The 23,511-nt window shown below is 35.8% G+C and overlaps 1 protein-coding gene across 3 annotated transcripts in view; it reads right to left on the minus strand.

Moving 5' to 3' along the window:
- LOC134845198 (monoacylglycerol lipase ABHD2-like) overlaps positions 1 to 23,511 on the minus strand; it is a 125,501-nt gene that overhangs the window by 16,943 nt on the left and 85,047 nt on the right. Inside the window, exons 2-3 of one of the 3 annotated variants that reach the window (XM_063862094.1) lie at positions 2,014 to 2,497; positions 1,467 to 1,645 (exon numbers count right to left, since the gene is read on the minus strand). In XM_063862094.1, coding sequence (XP_063718164.1) covers positions 1,467 to 1,645; positions 2,014 to 2,420 — 586 coding nt within the window. In that variant the 5' untranslated portion in view covers positions 2,421 to 2,497. Of the gene's footprint in view, positions 1 to 1,466; positions 1,646 to 2,013; positions 2,498 to 8,224; positions 10,091 to 13,439; positions 13,812 to 13,880; positions 15,561 to 15,700; positions 15,813 to 23,511 lie in introns of those variants that run through there. The other 2 variants (XM_063862093.1, XM_063862092.1) reach the window with 2 other exon arrangements.

A 23,511-nucleotide genomic window follows, 5' to 3' on the forward strand; every position in this document is an offset into this window, starting at 1 on the left:
TCTTTGCTACCTTGTTTTACGGAATTGACCAGACTTATTACACTTTATTGTTCCGACTTTCGATACGAAAGTAACAGAATATTTGTGATCGGGGGGGGTTTTTTTCTTCAGACAAATTTCGACTTTTTAACTAGCCGTTTTTGATGGAATTGTTTTATATCATTCGAAAGCTATTGTTGTCCTGAGCTTAAATTTGAAAAAATATTTCACCTAAGATCTTTTTTCGTGAAGTTATGAGGCTTTAAAGATTGCAATTTTGACCAATTTGGGACAATTAACGCGCGATATAATTTGCGTCATTAACGCGTAAGGGGAGATTTAATCCGTCTTAGAAATCGTTCAAAATTGGTTGAAAGAAGCCTATTTGCCATAATTCATTTGTTGCAAGGAGCGAAATCTATTGTTTTGTACTATATATGGCGTGTGGGGGGATGATTTTTATCGAAAAATTTTCAAATTTTAGAAAAAAAAGATTTTCATTTATTTTATTTCATTTAATGTTTTAATGTTGTTTATGTTATTACTGCTCCATAAATGATAAAAGGCAGTCGGAACTTTCAGGGCTTCGCCCTGATACGAGCAGTCTTGTTGATTATTTATACTCAAAAATTGACGGATTAATTTGGAAATTCAGCACTCTTCTTTTTTAAAAACAAATTTCAACACAGGACATTGCATTTTCAAGCACAGGCAAACATTGGCAACAGAGAGCTGTAAAAAGTAAAAAATACTCGTTGGAAAATAAATGCCATATGCGGGATTCGAACCCCGAGTCTTACATCTGCACTAAATCACCATCCTGTTTCGCATGCAACAGTAATCAAATAGAGGATAAAACACACACTAAATTTTCAACGAAATTCACAATGTGTAAATTTCTTTGGCACGGGACAGTTATGATATGTCTCACAACTGTGCCAGAGTTTTGAAGTTTTCTCGTTTATCATTAAATTTTACTACAACTCCTCTAAAATTCCTTAATTTTACAAAAAAAGTTTAAATGCACTCTTTTGTGATATCTTTTGAAATAACGAATGTCCTGTTTAAATGACAAATCAGCATTTGTGCTGAAGTTGAGCGCCATTGTTGCTAAAAAGCAATCGGGTCGTAATTTTTTGGATTGAATCGAGTTTGAAAAATAGCTGTCCAAAGACTTGTCAAATGTTACAGTAGAATTATGACCTTTCAATTGAATCATTCAAACTCGATTTATGCTACTCTGGCGACACGTGGAGATACATAAAAGACAACTGGGAGGAAAAAAGTTGTTTTTTCAGTCTACAATACAACGATAACTTTTCCAACGAGAGCCAACTCTAAGTAGGAACGCCCTCGATTAATAGCTGTATATCTGCATGAATTTAAAATATAAGAGAGCCCATCAATTTTAAAAACTTAAAATCTATTTCAACTTTAAAATCTATTTCAAATATAAAAATTTTACTCGAGAAAACAATATGGCTTACCACTTTGGTGTGGTTTGAGTGGCTCGTAGACGTGGAACGAGACCACAGATGTGTCTGGGAGAGTGACGAAGTATGGCTTGCACTCGCTCACCTCTATGGCCCTGTGTGGCTTCTGCATGACTCCAAACAGAACAGTCTGCACGTGCCCGCTCTTGCCCCAGAACCAAGTTGGCTTATATCTTAACACAAAACTTTACTTTGCTTTCAAAACTAATTCCAATTCAACATCAAATTTAGTGCATCCAAAAGTAAAATGATACGACTTTCAATTGTTTTTATTTTGGCTACCTAAACCTCTATCGCATTTACGCCAGTCACATATCATCGAGACAATTGGTTTAAAAAAATAAACAATTTTTTCGAAATGTAAAATTCTATTTTAAGCAATATTTGACAGTGACAACACATTTTTTGACGGTATTTCTTTCAGGGACTGATCTAGGGTTTTCGGTAAGGGGACGAGGATTTTGGCCACCATTTGGATAGGTGGACGAAATGGATTTTTGTTTCGAGGGCCCAGAAAATTGAGTAAGGCAGAACAGCTTACACAGATTTGAACACGGTGCATTTTTCCATGATTATCTTCATGGGATGGACTTCTTTCTCGACTTCGGCTCCTGTCTCGCCCACTGTATCTTCGGCGCCATCTTTCGGTTCCTCCTTTGAAGTCCTCTGAAGTTCATCTACTCCGGATTCCTCCTCCTTCATGTGAACAAGAGGAGCCTCCCCCATTTGATCCAGGTGCAACAGTCGCTTGAACAGATAGAGAACTAGGAGCACTATGGTAACCACAGAGTAGATGGTGTTCAAATTATAAGGCAACTCTTGGCGACTGAAAGCCGAAGAGATTTGTGGCAGAAAGTTCTGCGCAGAGGATGGATAATAGTCAGTGAAAGTCTCTAGCACAAGGTTAAAGTAGGTCGAAACGTGTTCACTAAAACTGCCAACTCTCATAGTTACAGTGGTTGCTTTGCTTACATATTGCACGGTAAACAGATATAAAGTTTTGGTTCGTAGACTTACATCAAAGTCTGAAATGAAACGAATGCCATGTAATAACTGGCGAACTAAATGTCATGACCAACATTTGGCTTTTCAGCTGTTCAATTAAAGATCCAAACTTATTTTTAAATTGATGTCATAAGTTTTCAGTGTTACAGTGCACATAATCGCCTTGTAGTTTAAGCTAAGCACAATAGCCAAGTCTTAAACAAATGTTCCGACAGTTTATAGGACAGGTTTTGAGCGAAACTAAGTTTGACCAAATTTTGTCCCAAGTGAACAAATGAACAAAATGGTAAACTGTCTTTGAAGAATAAATTTTATAGAGAAGCTAAATGAAGTACAATATTTACTCAATTGATTAATGTTCGAATCCGCACCATAAACGATTTCTCAAGGTCTCTTATTTAATTTGAACTAAATTGACCTCCCAAATAAAAAGATGTCCGTTAACGCTTTCTCTCATCTGAACATGATCTAATGAAAGTCAACGTTTTATGACACTCCATTTCAACTATCAAGAGGAGGATTTTTGCGAGGAGCCGATACACCGGGAAGATGAGCAACATATTGATATATTTTGGCTTCTAAACTCCTAAAAACATAGCTATTTTCCACATCCTTTCTCCACGTCCAAGGAAAAAAACTTGAAAAATCTCGTTCTTTTAGGAGGGCTTTTCGTTTAGCTTCAATATTATTAGCTTAAATAATGTCGAATTAATATATTAATTTTTAAGATCAAAAAGTTAAGCACCGAGTCAATGAACACTCCAATTCAACTATTGTGGCTCTACAAAAGTCTGAAACACAAAACATGGTCAGACACAAAACATTTACTAACTTTTTCATTGCGACTAGAATTATGTTGAAATAATCCCGAAGACAACTTTTCTTTTCACTGGTCGGAACAGCAAAATTATTGAAATGTCAGCAAAAACATTACAAAAAATTGAGAAAAACAAAACATTAAAAATGAAGTGAATTTTGATCAAACAAAGTTACAGTTTCCGGAATGCTCAATTGTGAAAAAGCCTGTACAAACAGTTAGATATGCAACAATGAACAAAAAAGCTGATTTTTTTAACATAATTTTTATAAATTTTAACACATTACCAAAATGCCCAATACTAACACCTATAACCCAATTGAATTTAAAAAAACTCTTACCAATGACTCTTTACCACAGAAATTAATTGATGCAAAAATTTTAATCCAATTTCGAACTTAACTTAGAAAAAGTGCATGAACAAATTTTGAGAAAAAAAACAGTCTATATATGCGTAAACTCCTTTTTATTGCCCTTTCTTATACAGAAGTACACCTTAAACCTCTCAGCGATATCAAAATCTTTAACGAATCAAAATGGTTTTTTAAAACATGCAAAGTAAAGCTCAAAACAATTAGCAAGACAAAAATATATATCATTAAAAAGAAAAATCTAACTTTATAAAAAACTGCTAAAATGCCATAAATTTCAAAGAAAATTTCATTTCCATAAAAAAAAACTTTATTAAACTTTTCCCCAAACAATCAGAAACGAAATAGTGAACATTCAGAAGCATATACAACAAAAATTTTGGTTCTTTAACACTATCAGTTTCCATTTACAACTTCCTTATGCAAAAAAAAAATTTAAAAAAAAAATCATGAATCTTTGTTAAAAAATCGACTACCTTTAAAAAGAAATCACATGAAATAAACTACCTAAGCCATTACGGATATCCAGATTATCACAAAACTCCTATTTTTCACAAGAAGTTTTAATATAAGAAGAATAAGCACAACGACGATAGTCTAAAGTCGAAAAACAGGTGGAAACGAGCTCCCGGTCTTTGTCGTCTCAAGCATGGATGTTAACTCTGCACCACACTTGAATTTACAATAGAGCAAGTAAAACACGTGATGTAACATTTAAACGTGAGAATTCTGCGAACAAAGTTAATTAGAGAAAAAAGTTTATTAAGCAACATCAAGAAAACTTTCAATACCCTTGCTTATCGCAAAGGTAATAAGCAACATCAAGAAAACTTTGTTTGAAAAGCCCTGCACATTGCTTCCTCAAAACTGAAAGGCAAAGGAATGTAAAATATAAGAAAATTCCATCTTAAAAATATTGGTCCTCAAACATGAAAAGTTACCAAAGAAACACTTTAATAAAAAAAAATTGGAAACCTGTGAAGCCACGAGCCACACATCAATTCAAAGATATCATTTGTTAGCAAAGGGAAGAGAGAAATCAAACTAATATCCCATACCGGTATTTTGAAAAATGAAGCTCGTTAGGTGAAAAACAATAATGCTTCGCGATACAAAAATTCAAGAAATTGATGAAAAAAAAACAACCAAGTACAGAAACGATGTCCTAAAAATCAATTTCAAGTCGGATTATCAGTTTCAAATCTTAACGTAGCAAAACATTTCCGAAACTTGGGAAAAAATTAGTTTAAAACAAAATAAGAGTCAAGCTTTATCTAAAAAAAACCACGAGCACAAATAATCCATCCTTCGTTGAAGACACAAAAATAGGGACCTTGTGATCAGTCGCTTATTATTATTAGCTATACGAAATATAGAGGCAAAGCTTTACAGTGCAAATACAATCGATAAAGCGCCTAGAAAAAGCTTCAAAAGAAAATTATTTTTAATTTAAAAAAATTGAACAATAAAATCTCACAAAGCGAGTCAAACCGCAGGCCTCGAACATACAACTCGACTATCCTACACAACTATGCCACTGAAGCTAGAACATAGGCAACTCATAAAGCGGAGAACACATGCTCATAAACTAACAAAACTAAAGCACCAAAAAATCACTTTCATTTGCGAGTTGCATTGGAGATCACTGGTCATTAAACAATGCTCCCAAATCGAGTCAGTAAAAGTTCAATTATAATTTCACAAGAAAATGAAAGCGGAGTCAGCAAAAGCACGTTTCCTAGATATTTGTAAGAAATATATTTGTTGCAAGTATAGCAGAGAAACGAAGCCGCAATTACGCAAACACTGGCAAAAAAACGGCAAAAGGGAGCTGTGAAATGTACAAAAACATAAACTTTGCATGAAGTAACTTGATAAAAACAAACTAAAGGCAACCACCTTGATTCGAATTTATTGTTCCGACTTTCGGAGAAAGTGCGAAATATTTATGCTAAGTGTGGTTTTTTATTCAGTTTCGAGTTGTTAACTAAGCGTTTCTGTTAACTAAGCGATTGTAGCTAAAATTGCTAATATGGCCAACTTGGGATAATTTAAGTGCGATATATTGCGTACTTATAACACGCGTAGGAAGCGAATTAATGCGTTCCAAATTGAATTGAGACCAGCAATTTAATGGGGGCTAGGAAATTAGACGATAAGCAAATTAGACGTGACCAACAAAAACGAATTTAGACGTTAAACTATTTTTTGCAAAACTAGCATCTTAGACGGAAAGCAAAGGGCTAACAAAACTTATTGCTTAAAACAAATTTTCACAATTACAAAAATAATATATGATCCCATTGCATATCAAAATATTTATCTCAATTGATTTATAAAATGTTAATTTCAAGATCATAAAACATTTTTGAAATGCATAAATTATACAATTGCGGCATGTGAAAAATGCGGCATGTGAAAATTGCGGCATGTGAAAAGTTGATTTGCATTTAAGAAAGCTGAACGAAAGTTAATTGTAGTCGGTGAACAAATTTCAGACACGAACAATACAATTAAGTCTAATTTCCCATATTTGTTATTTTGCATCGACGTCTAAATTAGTTTTTGTTGGTCACGTCGAATTTGCTTTTCGTCTAATTTCCTAGGCCCCAATTTAATCCTACTAGCGCAGGACTCAAATAGATCGTTGAACGTAAAGAAGATCGTAACTTTCCGGTACCTTGGATGTACGCGCATACGCTTCTGGCGCCCATACTTCTGCTGCAAGGGGGAGAGTAGGGTGTCTACACTTCTGTGTTCCCCTTCCTTCTCTTTACGGTTGTGGTGGACGACGGTTTACGATACAGGTGGACGACGGCGAAAAGTCTTGCGCCGTTACCACCGCTGTCCAGCGCCCCGCGTTACGGACGCCGCCCTCTCAATAAGGGATTATATTGTAACCTAACAGGATCCGACCATAGCGTGGAAAATTTCAATTTCTTTTAGTTGTTTTCGAAGTATTTTTGAAAGCATTGAAAAAATCATGAAAAACGCCAAATCTCAGGAACAAAAAAATATTTGAGCAGTAAAAGTTAGCGGCCAGATTCGTACCCTGACAGTACACCCTGAATGTACGCTGACAGGACCCCACTTTGGGGTTGAGAATTTCGAGTTCGGTCAGTATTTTTTATATCTAAGTTTTTTGAAACAATGAAAAATCATAAAAAACGCCATATCTCGAAAACTTGCGTCATACTTGGACGCAAGATTTGCGATGCCTGAGTGTACCTGACAGCATCCCACAATAGGCTTGAGAATTTCAAATTAAGTTGAATAAATTGTGAAACAAAAAAAAATTTGATAGTTTTACGTTGCGAGCATAGGAAAACGTAGAAATAAAGTATTCGCGCTCCAACAGATTTAAAAACGCCGACTTGGGTAAGCTTTTTAGTCCTTCAACGTTTTAACAGACCAATGTAGGGACTTTTTAAACATGTGCCAAAGGAACTTTCTTAATCATTTCAATATACGATATAGCTTAAGCGTACAAAAATCTTTCGTTAAACTTGCGAAAAATAAAACAGTGAAAAGCTCAAACATGTCAACATAGGGACTTCTTAAACATTTGTCAAGTGAAACGCCGATTAAATTATGTATAGATTATCGCAATACGAGACACTAAACACACCCTTAGTATCTTACATAACGTGTTAAGGGATAAAATGAAGAATTAAAAAAAAATCTTTTTTTTCTCAATTATTCAATCAAAAAAAACTTTTCAATTGGCTTTAACTGCAGTCAGAACATTCAGGGCTTTGCCTTCCTATACGAGCAGTCTGGTTAGTAATTAAATTTCCTAGCATAAGCTATTAAACTGCCAGCTCTGCATGAGCAGCAAAGTGCCACCCGAAGAAAAACACTAATATTTGTGACTAAGGTGGGAAAAAAGTGGCCATGTAGTATCACACTACGCTCGTCTCACGCAATGAAAAAAAAACTGAAAAAGACATTTTCGTTTCCTCTGGAATTTGAAACCCACTTAAGAAAGAAAAATTCGGCTACATTTTAATACATTTTTCGCTATTTGTACTGCTATTGGCGAGTTTTATCTGCCTTTGATTTGGTAAATACAATATCAAATTGGTATATGAATTTGGTAACTTTTTCTTTTAAAAAATACTACTTGAAAACAGATGAACAATCACGTCGCTATTTACACAAAAACAGGTTTAAATTTAGACATCATAGCTAACCTTTCCAGAGAAAAAAGGAACTAGCTAACAATCAACGCCCAGCAAGCATTCCTCAATTTACGCATCGAACAACATAAACCATTTCAATTTTTCTGATGTTTTTAATTATTGCCGAGGCAAAACTTAATTCAAAGTTGAGAAAAATAGGAATAAGTTATAGTATAGATAAATATAGTACAGACATAAGCCAATTTTAAACGCGATGAAAACCTAATTAGCTTTTACAGATTTCACCGAAATTTTTAACGCTCATAATATTCAATTATCAAGACTATGATAAGTTCAAATATGACTTTGATAAGTTACTGATTGCAGTTTGTATAACACTATCTAAGAAAAATGAGATATTACTAGTATCAAAACTCAAAAGATTCAACAATAGATTTGCAGAGTTTTTTATATATAATTCTACTATGAAATACGAATTTAGCATATTCTCAGTTGATACAAGAACCTCAACCACTCATTCCAAAGTCCAAAATACATTTCATAACTTGTCAACCGGGACAGGATCATTTGAGTCAGGCCTTTCATTGGTGACTGGGTGGTCCATTTGAACAAATGTGTCAAATATCGGAGCTTCTCCTGGGCTGAATGAAAACAGATCTGGAAACTTGCCTGTGGCATCCATTTGGTCTCCGAGAGATTTGTCAACATCAAACAAATAATCTGGAAATGCAGGTGAAAGTACTTTATCGTTTGAACTACTAGAGCTTAGCATATGACGAAGGTTGTCCAGTGACTCCTGGTTCTGCTGGATATTGCTGTGGATCTCATTGACTGGGTTGAGCTGAGTTGAATTCACATGAATGCTTGGTCGCATTGGAAACGTCACTTCATCTTTGCCGATATTGTTCATCTCCAGAAGCTGTGGTGGAATAGGTGTATTGGGGTTGAATAAAGTCTGCTCATCCATTTCATTTAAGCCCAAGAATGAGGGCGTGGGTAGATCGACATTTAAATTATCTGGTGGATTTTCAGAGCCCATTCCAAACTGGTTCTCGATATTCGAATGTTCAAATTCAGGACAGACCAATTCATTCACCGATCCTTCCATAACATTTTCTATTGTAGTTGTCGCAAGTTCAGCATTGTTTGAAAAACCACTACCATTTGAGAAATTGGCGTCAGTACTAGCTACTTTCATCCCGATTCCTCGGCCGACTACGTTTGTAGATGTAGTATAGTTCTGCCCATTTTGCAAGTGTGGTGCCGAATTGCTATGGACTGTTACAGCAATTGGCTGATGTTGCGTTGTTGCTGTTTTAGAGTTTACAGCACTCTGTTGATTTCGCGATTGCATAACACGTACTAAATGTGGTTGCATCTTACCGCCTTTGTTGATCATCACTTTGATAAACCCTGAAGATGTGGTGTTATTACCAACCACTGTAGATGGTTTCGTGAGCTGCGCTTTCGCATTGGATTTGGGTTTAGTTACCACGTGCCCCGCTTTGTAGGGAACTATAGTGTTAGAAGCGTTTGCAAATCTAGGTAAATTGCTTGTCTGGTTAGTTCTTAACAGGCTTTTAACATCAGTCGTAGGTTCCGGTGGATTCTTGGGCGAATCTTCCAGTAGCTCTTCAATTATAACGCCCGTTGGACTCACGCTCTGCGTCTCCATGGACGTCGACTGAAGATCGTGACGCGAGGTGTTACTCTGGCTGTTATTTCCACTAGTGCCACTATTACTACTGCCATTTTCGAGAAACGGCAAAGTACCAACAGTATTGGAAAACTTTCGCTTCCTTTTCGCTCCAAATTTTGAATCATTAGTCGTGTTGCCGAAGAAAAACTGAAACAGTCGACTGATAATCAACTCATGTCTCTGCTGTTGGCTCTTTAATTGCTCAATTTCTTCGCATAACTTTTGATTTTCAGTCTGCAGTAGTTGAATCTGCGCGTTATTGTACTCTGCTCTGTCTGATAAATTTCGCATTTCCAACGCAATTAACTCATTCAGATGCTCTTGTTTCGAATTCATCCCATTTGAACCGCAAGATGATTGATGTTCAGAACGGGTATTTTCCGAGATGGGAATTTCCTGTGGATGCATATGTTCCATACTAATGCCGCCATTATTGGGAATGATTTTTCCCAAGGAATCTTCTGTGACTATGAGTTCCGGAATGAACTGTTGTAGGTTATTGGAAGTATTCACACCTTTTCTCCGTATGTTTGAGAGTCCTGAAGGGTTGTCCCGAGTGAAGTCAGGGTGAGCAAAAGCCAACGCTAAAAGAGAAGTGCCGTGTAAAAAACTAATGCTCGAATTACAGCACTTATATCAAAAAAGCTATCTAATACAGTTTTATGCATGCATATGCCCAGTAAATTACGAAAAAATATGTCAAACCGTTTTAATCTTCTACTACATTTTGAAAATTATAAGATACATGCTCAATTCGTATTTTAGAGCAATGGCGAATCCAGAACTTACAAAAACAAACGGGGAGAAACATATTTTCAAACACTCGAACAATTCGTGTTTAATACTTTTTCAGATCAATCTAATCAATTTTTATAATTCTTCGTACGCAAAACAGTCATGCTTGGTAAAGTGTAAAATAGCTAAGAAACCGAAAAAAAAAGTTAATTAAATGTTTGTAACAATTTTCAACTATCGAATTTCGAAAAAACAATAAAGAAAGATGCGAAGCTGAGCTTCGCACCACTTGCGGTACAAAACGAACAACTATGATAACAAGCAATTAAAAAGACCAAATCAGAAAATGGAAAAAAAAATCTCCAAGAAATCGTTTTGTCGTAAAAAAAATTATAAACATAAGTAGTACATGTAAGATGCGAAGGGTACATTAAAGGGAACTTAGAAATGATAAATTACTAAATTGAATATTCCGTGCACATTTTTTACGGCGAAAAAGTCTATACCCGGTTGCAATACCCTTGCTTATCGCTACAGTAATCACGTTGACTTTTTGAATTTCAAGAATTGTTTATGATTGAAACTATTTTTAAAGGCATCCGATTTAGAGAAAACTGGATCAAAACGTAGTTTTTTTCTACTCGCTGGGGAGTCAGACAACTTAAATCAATTTTCGAAACTAGAAACCATTCACAACCAAGATTTTTACTTTCTTGCTGGTCGAAGACAAAAAAATTTCGAGAACTATCAAAATATCACGTTGAATCTCTTTTATTTTCAAGAACTGATTATGATAGGTAGTTTTTTTAAATTCGCCTGAAAGTCAGAAAATTAGATCCAATTTGGAATCTAGAAGCCGTTCGCGTTTTTTCGTGATCTTCACTTCCTGGCTGCTCGATTTAGAGAAATGTGGATCAATAGGCAGTTTCTTTAATTCGTCAGGAAGTGAAAAAAACTAATGTCCATTTTTGAAACTAGAAGCCGTTCAAGTTTTTGGAGATCTTTACTTTCTTGCTGGTCGAAGATAAAAATTTCGAAGAAAACTATACATCACATTGAATCTCTTTGAATTTCAAAAATTGATTATGATTGACACTAATTTATTGAATTATCAAAACGTAGTTTTATTTAATTCGCTGGGAAGTCATAACTAAAGTCCTTTTTGAAACTAGAAGCCAATCATACATTTGAAACAAACAATACGACCTATCCTATATAAGTGACAAGTTCTTTTACATTAAAAAAAAACAATCTATTTTGCTTCAAAACAACTACTTTTGCCGTTTTTGGAAAGTTCACCGCCTCAAAGTAGCAATTTCGAGTCAGCTAGCCAGAAATGGGCGTCCTAAGACGTATCCTAGTTTTTTTTTAACCCTGTAAATTTAATACACCCAGTTGTCTGGTTGTTTTTTTTATGAAAAATTGTTCGGTTTGCGTTCAAATGAAAAATACTTCCAGCCTTAACATTTGAAACACTAGAAAACCTTGGCGAGTCGTTTGAATTCGATCTTATACGAAATTCAACATCTGCAATGAATGATCGGAACGAGAATCATAATTTTTCGTGAAAAAATTATGCAAAAAAACGTTAAGCAGAGGGGGTTCACGCAATCTGTAATTTCGATTGGACCCGAAATCTCAGATTTGGATGGGTAGTTTTCGAGAGAAGTTAAATTCTTTCGAAAAAACGGTCACAACATCAAAATTTTTACTTTTCCGAGGGCCAAAACAATTGAAGTTAAAAAATTTTGGCGTATTCGAAAAAACTAATGAGCTTCCGGAAACCCGTTCTGATTCTGAGAATTAAACTCAAAATCTTAGCTATGGCAGGGTAATTTTCAAAAGCTTAGAAAAAAAACGGTGAAAAAATCAAAAAATTGAAATTGAATTATCAGAGGGCGAAAACTGCGTGTGTAAAACTTTTTAGTGTCCGTTAATGCACTGAAGGTGCCTGCTAACCGTTACCTCCTTAAACCCACAATATTGGATTTGAGAGATTAGTTTTCGAGAGATTAGTTTCCGAGAAAAGTCAAAAGATTCAAAAAACCGTCAAAAATTAAAAATTTGACTATTCCGTGGGCCATAAATTTGTGTGCAAAAAAAGCTTGGTCGTGACTACTTATGCAGGTGAGCTTGTCAAAACAATTCAATTCATTGAAACCAAAAATCATATAGCAGAGGGAGTAGTTTTTGGGAAAACGAAAAAATTCTAAAATATGGGTCAAATATTCAGCCACACTTTTTCAAAGGCTGTAGACAAAGGGTTCAAGTAAAAAAAGACTCTAGAAGAGTACATATGTACACAGTGATCAAAGGTCGTTCAGTTGATACCTTTTTTGAAAACCAGAAGGTGGAGAAAAACTAAAACTTTGCTAAAAAAGAATAAAACTTCCAAAACAAAAAAAATGAAATTTCAACAAACCGATTGACAGACATACAACCAACTTCAAAAGGGCGGCGGAGAGTGCTAAAATTGCGTTTATCTTGAAACGGCCAAAAATTAGATCATGAGGCCGATGAAACCCGGCCGAAATAATTTTGGCCGAGGGATTTGTTTGGCAAAAGAAAAAAAAACAAAGGAAATACGAAGTCAAGCTAAGTAAAATTACAAAATGTAGGCGTAAATCAGACACTTGAAACAACATTAAAGAAAAATGCGCACAGGCAAAAAATTATTCCAAGATAACTAAGCCGCCAACAGGTTAGCAGACAAATAATTGGCCGATAACTTTATTTGAAACAGAATACTTCCCGTTTGAAAAAAAACATGTCCTTGACAGATTCGAACCCAGTCAGATTCGAACCTTTGCCGTCCCAGGCATATTCGATACCTCCAGGCTAATACACTATGAAACAAGTTAGAAATGAAACTAGACGTTCACATGATTCCTGTGGACAAAGTTGTTTACGGAAAAAAGTCTAGTACCAGGTTGCAATTTAAGAGCGCTTAAAGACTCCTCCAAAAAAAATTCATCACGACCAATATAAATGCCTTCACTACGTTCATTGAATTGACTCTTTAAAAAATCAGCTCATTTTTTCAGACAGCTGTTCCAAAATTGCAAATTCAGCTCGACTCAAGGCTGTATGATATTTCAATCGACCCCGTTTGATGGAACAAAAAGTCAGTAATCCTTCCGTGCTTATCTAATGACTTCATAGCATTTAGTCAGTTAGAAACAAAATTATGGCACTTACTATTTGAATTAGTGAGCTGAGCATGCGAACTAGAATTATCGTGAACCTTCCTGAATCCGTAAATATTCAGTTGTCTATTGAAACTAGCCATATTATTGTGTTTGAAGTAGTACGGCAATAACTGGATAAGTTGGCTCTGGTCTTTGACCAGGAAACATGTCCCATCATCAGACCATTCCACGATTCCTTGCGTGGACTCCTCGTTGACCAAACTCCACAATTTCAAAAGGAACTTTGGAATCGAGGCCGCTTGATTCGGTATATTCTGTTCACTGGACGACATTACTGGCATGATACGAATATCGAAATGCAAAAGGGCTTTAAATAGCAAAGACCATGTTTAGAGCTGGCTGCTTTAATTCCATCAGCAATCTGAAATTATTTAGCCATAACAAATTGAAGCATTATTTTCAAAACTATTAAATAGTTCTTCAGAAGAACTTGAGGTTAACAAAATATCAATTGAGCAGTACTCAAGTAAGAATACATTGAAAATTCGACTCTAATAAGAAATATAGCACCACTAAAATTGCATCAGAAACGGACTGATATCGTTGTTTATTTGTCTCATTTGCTGAGCAACAATATTTGCACTCACATCATTATTTTCTACGATCAAGTGTCGATCAGGCAACCGTGAGTTCCCTTTTCCCGGTCTATCAAATTGTGGGTTTTTTCTTTCCTGACTATCAAATCGTGGGTTTATTTTTTCCGGACTATCAAACCGCGGTTCCTCTTTGATGTTTACGCAGCTACGACTTCCACTGGGATTGATAGTTGCCGAATAATGAGAGGCTGCTATCGCTATCGCCGATGTTGGTATCGTAGGCGGTTTGGGAACACTATGTACATATTTCGTATTTGGAGTTGAAGTCTTGAATCGTTCATGGCATACTAGCGACTCCATTGTCAATGAAGTCGGAATGGACCTACCAGTCACAGTTTTTTCCAAAAGATGTGGAGGTTTTTCGACTATTTGAGGTGAATTGGCAACTTCTGTTAATTCAGTTGGCTCTCTCTTGATATCAAGTTGAGTGATTGCTGTAGTACGAGCTTTTTCGGGCTTCATAGGCGGTAATTTGACTACAGGGTACGAAACTGATGGCTTTACGCTTTGCAAGCCACTTAGTTTGTTAAGTGCCGCTTTCACTAAATTAGGAATACTCTGCGGCTGATCGCTTTTTCGAATATCAAACTTCGCAATTTTCGCCCGCTTCGAGGCTAATTCTGCATTTTCATTCATGGCCGGACGTTTCAGAATATTTAGGCTATTCAGCGGGTCTTTTGGTTTATACGCTGGAAAAAAGCGACCATTAGAAACGAGGGCATGGTTTGCACCGGAGTAAATGTGACCCAACTGTCTATCAATTGACGTCGATGGCATAGATCTTTTAATTAACGGATTCGCCAGCCTTTGGCTTTCGATGCTATCGTCGGCTCTTTTTACCGAGCTGAAATTATCTCTATGTTGATTCTTTTCCTTTTGAGGCGCTGCATTATCGCGAAGCGTCCGGGGCTTCATTAAGTATTCGGAACACATCGTGGTCTCCGAGCCTTGTTGCATACACTTTTCCTGGTTCAGGACGACGCCGCTGTAAGGCACATTGCTGGTATGTATCTGGTTGTTTTCTGAACCCAGACTAGATTCTATAGACTTCAGAGTACTCATCAGTGCAATATCACTGCTACTTTGACTCTTAGAAGGCGAAAATTTCGCACTGTCATGATCTGTCGGCTTTTGATCCGCAATTGGTGATTTCGAGTCATACGAAGATTTAGGTTGCGCTGCCTTGGATACTATTTGCTTTGTTTTGAATATTTGGACTTGATTTCCATTTATCGCTCCTCTACAAGGGTGTAGAAAGTACTCGATTCCCTGTTGAAACTTATTGTTTAATAGAAACAGCAATGGAATCATTTTCTTCCTCAGAAGTTCATCTATGACCTGAGTATTTGTAAGCTTCGCGTGACTGAGTTGCATGCTGTTGATTCCTACAAACTTCTCCTTTATCCTTTTGTTCAGACCCTCCATGTGAAGGGACGTGGAAACCCTTCGCTCATAACACGGACAGCTACCTTCTGATTTCTGTCCAGTGGCAGATTTCAACTCTTTAATTTCCTCTAAAATTCATCAATCTACGGTCAAACAAACTCCAAAAAAGATAAGTGGCTCCGAAATTTTTATAAAAGCAATAATTTAAAGGTCTCATTATAATTTTCAATAGTGAATCTGCAAAAACAACATTTGAAACTTAACTAACTTTTGAGAGCCTTGTTCCGCTCTACAAGTGAGTCATGTCTGATTTCGGAGGCACGGGAGGCTAGTTCAAACAAGTTCTTGTATTCGGTTATCTCAGCTTGCAGCTGTGTTACCTAAGCCAAATGAGCCGTGTTATTGACATCGACAAAAGAAGAACGAGATTAGCGTTTCATAGTGTGCATTTTCGCTGATCGAGAGAATAGTCAACCTAGCTAACAGATGGAAAAATTATCAATGAGCTCAAGGAAACTAAAAAAAGAAAATCTATTTTTCCGAACGTTTTTCAAATTTTGAGTTTCAAAGATAAAACATATCTTAAAGGTCTTTCAATTTAAAGAGTCTTCATTTTTGATTAACATTAATTTTTGACCCAGCTAATCCAATATAAATACAATCATACAATCTTTTCAATTCCGTTAGATAGCCGGTTTTTTTTCAAATTGCGTTGTCTTTCATTTTTGTTGTGATGACACGAAAGCCAGTAAATTCGATCGAAAAAAATTGGGGACACTTGACTACAATTTATTATATAAAAATTATAAAAAAAATTATAAAATCAAAAGATAAATTCAAGTAACTATTAATAGCCTACTCGCTTGCTTTATTCGCATGAAAATTCCTTTTATTGACAACTAAATCCCATGGAATAAAAACCCATGGAACAATTCAACGACAAAAAAAAACAAACAACTTGACTTTCAATTTGACGCAAAAACGAGATAAATTGCAGCTTTTTCAAACAGTCAAGTCTTGTTGGTTGCTGTTGAAGCAGAACTGAATGTTTCGACCATGTGCAGGGGCGGACCTAGGGTTTTCTCGAGGAGCGGGGGCGGACTTTCAAAAACATTTTGAACATTTTGTCGACCTTTTTTTTAGGTCGACCAAATTGATTTTTCGAGCTCTCCCAAAGCACTAAAAAGTCCCTGTTTTGGCCAAATTTGCTGCGCCGTAGTCAAAATTTTGAATAAAAACAGGCCAAAAAGGCGTTTTTAGGCACTTTTTGGAAAATTTTGACCAAAAAATCGCACTTTTTTGGCGCGCGCTACCCCCTCAAAATTAATATATTGGCGCCAAAGGCGCCTTTAGAAAACTTTTAGGGCCCGTCACCAAAAATGGATATTTCAAAATAGTACATAGTAGTTGGGTCGGCAGGGGGTCGAATCCCTGAGTAGGGTGGAGTCCATCTCCCCCCCCCCTCCTAAATCAGTTCCTGACTATGTGCAGGTAGGTAGCACAAAAGGTTAATGAGTCCAAAATGCTCAAAAAATTAAAAATTGAAGCTGTGTATCAATTTCATAATTTAATTCAACTCCGACCACTTTTTGCTTGAATAAGTGTTTGCTAACCAAGATACTTTGGTCCAGTTTTTGATAACCCATCAAAATCATTTCCGATTGAATTTGAGCAGACAAATTGGTCCCATTCAACCAAACACGCATAGATTACGAGCTAGATATTGCTTGAGAGAAATGAAAACTATAGATGCGAAACTTCGGACCAGTTGCCATGCAGTAAAAGTACTTTAGAAAAGAATGAAGTCGAAAAAAAGATCAGCAATAAACATTAGAACCACTTACGTCCGAAAAAAAAACATACTAACTAACTACCGTTCAATTTCTCTTCTCATCAATTGTAGCAAACTTTCGAAAAACTTACGAATTCGCGACCGTAGAACTATGTAGAAAAATTCGATTTAATTTGTTGCAAGAAATGCAGATTCTGAGAAATGTATGCAACTAATGATGCGTTAGCTGCACTAATGGAAAAACGAAGATTCAGTTTTGGTAAAACCATAGCGTTGTAGTTTCTTTGTTGACGTAAAAGCATTTAAAACTCTCGATAACAAAATGATAATACTTAATTGGAGCTCTATGAAATCCGAGATGTTAGCCTTGAATGGTTTAGAAGGTATCTAGGCGATAGGAGTCAATCCGACGGGCTAGCTATTAATTTGGGTATTTGCCACGTTCTGTGTTGGTTCTAGGCTTTTGCTTATATACCAAAATTATATGCTTTGCTTACGTGAAACGTCGGAAATACTTATTTGGAGATGATAAAAATAAAAATGCATAAAAGTGACTTTTAATCAGATTTGTTGATAATCCGGGCTTGGTTAGTCTAGATTAAAATAACACCTAATACAGAAAAAAAAACAATTTTGATAAGAGTTAGAGGTGAAACAGAATTTTCCAATCCTACTATTGCTCAAAACTACTCAACAGAGTTCTTTTTTACAAAGGAACGTGCAAACATTTACGTGTCATCAAAGTTCACAATAAAAAAGTGTCATACTGCCAAAGAAGAAACGAATTTAGGGAGACACTGTGGTGTTATATTTCTAATAAGAGACTTTTTTCCGCAAGCAGTATTGATTAAACCCAAAACAAAGCAAAATTGTTTCGGCTATACGATACGTCTATCACAAAAATAAATTATTTTTCATTACAAAAAAATGCTGATTAAAAAATCATTAACTTGATGCGTAAGTTTGACAGCATATCAGTTGAATTTAGATACATCAGATATCGTTGGTCCATGAACTGTTCTGTTCGTTTATGATCATCTCAATTGTCCTCGAGCGTTCAAAAAATTGCATTCAAATTTTTTTTTGAATCACTTGTTGCAGAAGATAAATTTTCCCAAAATACACGAAGATACTTATTGCAAGTCTTCAGAAAAACAGCGGACTCTAGAGACAAAATCAAGGCAGCCACACTAACTTGGCATGTATTAAATTAAAATGTACAAAACCAAATTGCTTATAAACTGCATTTTAAAAATCTCGCAAAGTATATCGAATTAGAAAATAGTTTTTTTTTCGGTTCAATTGATGAGTAAAAAAGCATCAACTGTGTTAACTTAATACTAAGCACTTATCAAATGTCACAAGGTAAATATACCGCCACAGCAGCGTGCTAATTCAAAAGTGCCATAAAAATGAGCACTTTTCATTGTGACTTAGGCTGGAAAAAGCTGTAACATATTATCACACTACGCTACGCACGTGTAACCTTTTATTTCAATTAGGGTTAACCCTGTTTAAACCCTTAATGAGGGTTTAGCCTTGTATGAAAAAGATTTGACCCTCCGATCCTTCTACTTTGCAAAAAATCATTGGTTTTTTCGATATTTTTTAATGATGCAAAAAATAACTTCTATCTTTTTCTATCTGATCTGATTTTTTTCTATTTTATCCAATTTTTTTTCAAAATCTTATCAAACTATTCTGAGCTTACTTAAATGATATTTATCTTTTCGGATTTTTGAAAAAAAATCTAATCCGATCTTATACTTTGTGTAATTGAATGCAAGTGACTGGTTTTCGGGGAGCTAATTGGTCATTTATGTTGGTTTTAGGTCTGAATTTTTTAAAACTTAATATATCTACAGGCTTACGGCTACCAAATAGACAGGGAGATGAGAGCTATCAAAAATCTCCAAAAAACAGAAGAGATATCCAACCACTAGCATTTAGTTTTAGCGGAGCGTTATCAAAACCAACAACACGCGGTTCGACATCAATTGATCAGAAAACAAAGAATGCCAGAGGAAATTCTTGTCATGAAAATACAATTTTTTTGGAAATAAAGAACTTTAATTTCCAAAAAAACACAAGCACTAGCATCAAACAAGCTTTTGGTGTTTTCAGAGCGTTCACTAAGCATAAAGACGTGGTTCGACGCCAATTGATCATCGGAAAACAAAAACGCCAAAGAAAATTGTCATCAAAAAATTTTGAGCGACTAAAAAGTTTGAACTTTTAACGTTCAAACTACCAACCGACTTAATTTATTCAAAATAAGAGCAATAATTTTTTATCTTTGAACGGAATATAAGTTTACTAAACCGAAAAAACATCAACCCAAATTATTTGAGCCGAATAAAATTTCTACGCGAAAAATAAACGGAAAACATGCCAGTAAGTGATAGTAAGTTTCAAAAAACTACCAACGACACTGAAGACTACAGTGAGAACTGCTTTCAGCGCAAAAAAAACGTGGTGTGGCAATTAAGCCGACGACACAGCAACTTTAAGTCCGACTAATCAATTTTTCCCGGAAACAAATTTTAATTTCAGACACTGAAAATACAAGGTCCAACCGAAACTCGAAACCCAGAAAATAGGGTATTAACTCTTGGCTAAACGAGAAGTTGCTGACACTCGCTTAAAAAACAACATCAATTTTAATTACAAATGTGTAATAGTTGTTACGGGGAAAAATGTACAATAACTGCATAAAAAGAACGTGTTTTTTCTTAATTTTTTAAATCATTTTTGATTCCTGGTGAGTGGGGATGAAATTGGTTTTTTGCATCCCAAAATTGATTAAATGAATTTGAGAAAACTGCATCAGTAGGAAGTTTTTGTCCCGCTTGAATTTTTGAAATCGCCCACCAAATATTTCACTTGTATATATAACAAATGTAATTTATTAAGTTATCTGGATATAGATATATCGATAACAAATACAAAAAACTTGTTGGCTGAGCGAAAACTTTCTCTAAGCTGTAGTTGATATCCTTTCAATAGATCACGGGCTGAAATTCGAGTATTCGATGTTCTCTAGGCAATTTTTAAGTCAACCAACAGTAGGTACATGTTCAGTATATTTTACTCCTTATATGCAAAATGGAGTTTCAATTGAGTTAATACCAAGACTTTCTTTGACCTGCAGGTTTTAGCGTAGCGTTATCAAAACCAACAACACGCGGTTCGACATCAATTGATCAGAAAACAAAGAATGCCAGAGGAAATTTTTGTCATGAAGAATGGAGTTTCGATTGAGTTAAAACCAAGACTTTCTTTGACCTGCAGGTTGACGACCTTTATCAGAGTTCAATTGTCTACGACCACCCTCAGGTTATAATTTTGGCCAATCTGAGACCATCTTTTTACAATTGCTGTAGAGAGAGAGCTAATGTTTCCAATTCAATCAATAAAAAGTGAATCTATTCTCGCAGTTAGACAAGGACAATTGTGTAGATATAAATTTGAGACAAATTGAGAAATATGACGGATCTTCTGAAATTTCTTCCATATATATTGAACTACATATCTGAGCCGAACAATTGAAGCTTGTCTTATTGTACATAGCAAAACTCGCTGATCTGATTTGAATATGTTGCACTGCCGAATCAATGTGTAGGTGGCAAACAGCTTTACATTATTAAACAGGTCCCTTTCCGCTAAAAAAAATAATGTGATGCTCATGCTTAGGTTTGTGTAGTCTACATTAAGATCCTTGTACCATCTCCAAAGACCGTATTCTGTTATGATAGGTTTTTAAGAGCTTCAATCTTATCTTTCGCAACCTCCTATGCTATTTCCGACTCACGGTCGTTTTTCTCAAAAATGGAAAGCCATGGCCTAATTTCTGGTGATCGTTTGAGTACCTTGATCACTAGAGAAGGCTCGTTATAGAGTGAATGAAGCATATAAAGCTGAGAGTTGTTCTATGTTCGAACACAATAATCCGGGATTCTTTTCGAAGAGATTTCGAAGGATGCCTCACTGGTTTCTGTATCTTTGCTCCAGCATCTCAAGGGCATTTACGTAGTTGCTTTCAGTTTTCTTTTTCATAATGATTTAAAAAGCATAACTTGTCTAATATCGTTTGAGATACATCCACTTCTTAAGTAGTGCCAGCTTCTTACTGTCATAGGCGTTTAATTTTAATCCATCGATTAAGCTTAGCCATGCATTCGTTCAATTTTTACACTGAGGGGAAGCTTCGCTTTGCGAACACTATCGAGAACACCACAAAAAGCAACTCTATTAAGTAGAATAAGAAAAAGTCGAAATAAGCCTCGAATTAATAAAATTTCGGCTGTCTCGGATTCGATCTCCGGCCGAGCTCGACCTAGAGAAATTGAATCACAAGCATTAACCACGAATAAAGCAAAAAAAACAGATGCTATCAAATTTCCGATGCTAGATCGTGATTATGGAAATAACTGAACACTTTCCACTTTTAATGAACACTTTTATTTGCGAGTTAGATTAGAAAAAAAAGGTTCGTACTAATACACTAGCTGCTCGCTAGTTAAAACAAAACTAAACAGTCATTTCGAAACCTGGTTTGTTGCTCTAAATGTGTTTGCTTAAATTAAAAAAATCATTTAAAAAAGGCAAATTCAACAATGCTAAAAAAATCTCAACGATGCCTTAGCGGTAGTTTTACCTGAATTTTGGCTTATTTATAGACACAAATAATTTTTGTTTGAAAAACGATGTTTATTGCAAAACATTTTAGATTCTAGACAAAAGAAAGAAACTTGATAATTGCGCTGAGCAAAGTGTAATTGAAAAATTCAATTTAAAATAGAGCTAAAACCTGTTCAAGTTTTCAACGGTTCAACACTTCAAGTGAAAAATGGTCTGATCAAGGGTGTTCAAAAAATAATGGGGGAAAAATTAATTGCAATTAATGGGATGCAATTAATTGACTGCTGTATTTTTCTAAACCACTTAATTGATGGTAAAGCAAGCAATTAATTGGCAATTATCAAGTATTTATAAAGCGTATTCTAATAGTTTTGTCTGCCTAATGTAGCCTGGATATTCTTTCAGTGTGTGAATGAAAATAAGAGTAAATTCTACTGGCTAGTGGAATTGTTCACATATTACGACATTAGCGCGTGTGACATTACCTGCTCCAGTGAAAACAAAGCAGCATGACTACTAATTCATTTCGTAAACAAATATGCGAAAAGTATTTTACACCTGGAGCATTAGAGAACAAATGGACATGTACATGTGGAAAAACTGTCACACAGAAGAAAGAAAAGGGCTGGACAAATTTATGGAACCACATCATTGCCCTTCACCCAGACTACTGAAACACGGAAAACCAGAGCACACTTATCGCCTACGTATCATCACCAGTGGAGAATGTGTTTGGATGGATCGACTGGATCACAGACTGCTTTTATCCTTTCAGTTTTGTCGAAAATGAAATAAATCGAAAATATACGAGCTTGAAGCCGATTTCTCGCAACACTCTATAGAAATACATGATTGGTTTATCGGCCAAAGTTGAAAGTGCGGTCAAAGACAAGTTGAAAAGGAAAGTTATGTATTCTGATGGATGGGTGGTCCAAAGGCAGCACCCATTACGTAGCACTTTTTGCTGCCCTTCCAGATTCGAAGGTGAGCGCAGGTTATTCCACTGTTTTTTTTTGTCTTTTTCGCCATTGTACGACGAGACCAACTTAAATGCAGACAAACACTGCAGGTTTATAAAATGGGTTGTTCAAGATTTGTATGGAAAGAACGTGGAAACAGATGTTATTTCGATATTAGGCGATAATTTCGAGGCGAATAAGTCTATTGCTCGTAAACTCGGAAAGACATTGGTGGGTTGCGGGTCCCATCGGCTAAACCTCGCAATAAAAATCATACCTGCTGAACACAAAATTATTCTGGACAAGGTCAACACGCTTATGGGCAAGTTCGAAAACTTGATTCTCGGGACAAAATTGAGGAAACTCAACATCATTGGTTCCGGTACAACGCAACGTCACCAGATGGAGCAGTACGTTTGAGATGATAAAAAGATACTTCGAGCTAAAAACTCTTTTCAGTACAATTGAAAATGATCCCGCGCTAGCTGTATACTTACCCGCACCATTCGAAAACAATCTGCTCGAGAACCTGCTCAATCAGTTTACTAAGCTGAACTCAGTTAACAAAGCGATGCAACATGTAGAAATCACAATATCTGACACGCGGGCTCTGTTCGACGAGGTCATCAAATCTCACCCGATGACATCCAAATACCTGGCTTCTGATGCGTCCATTGTTTTTGATGT

This window comes from Symsagittifera roscoffensis, chromosome 4 (genome assembly GCF_963678635.1).
Source record: "Symsagittifera roscoffensis chromosome 4, txSymRosc1.1, whole genome shotgun sequence".
Lineage (NCBI taxonomy): Eukaryota > Metazoa > Xenacoelomorpha > Acoela > Convolutidae > Symsagittifera > Symsagittifera roscoffensis.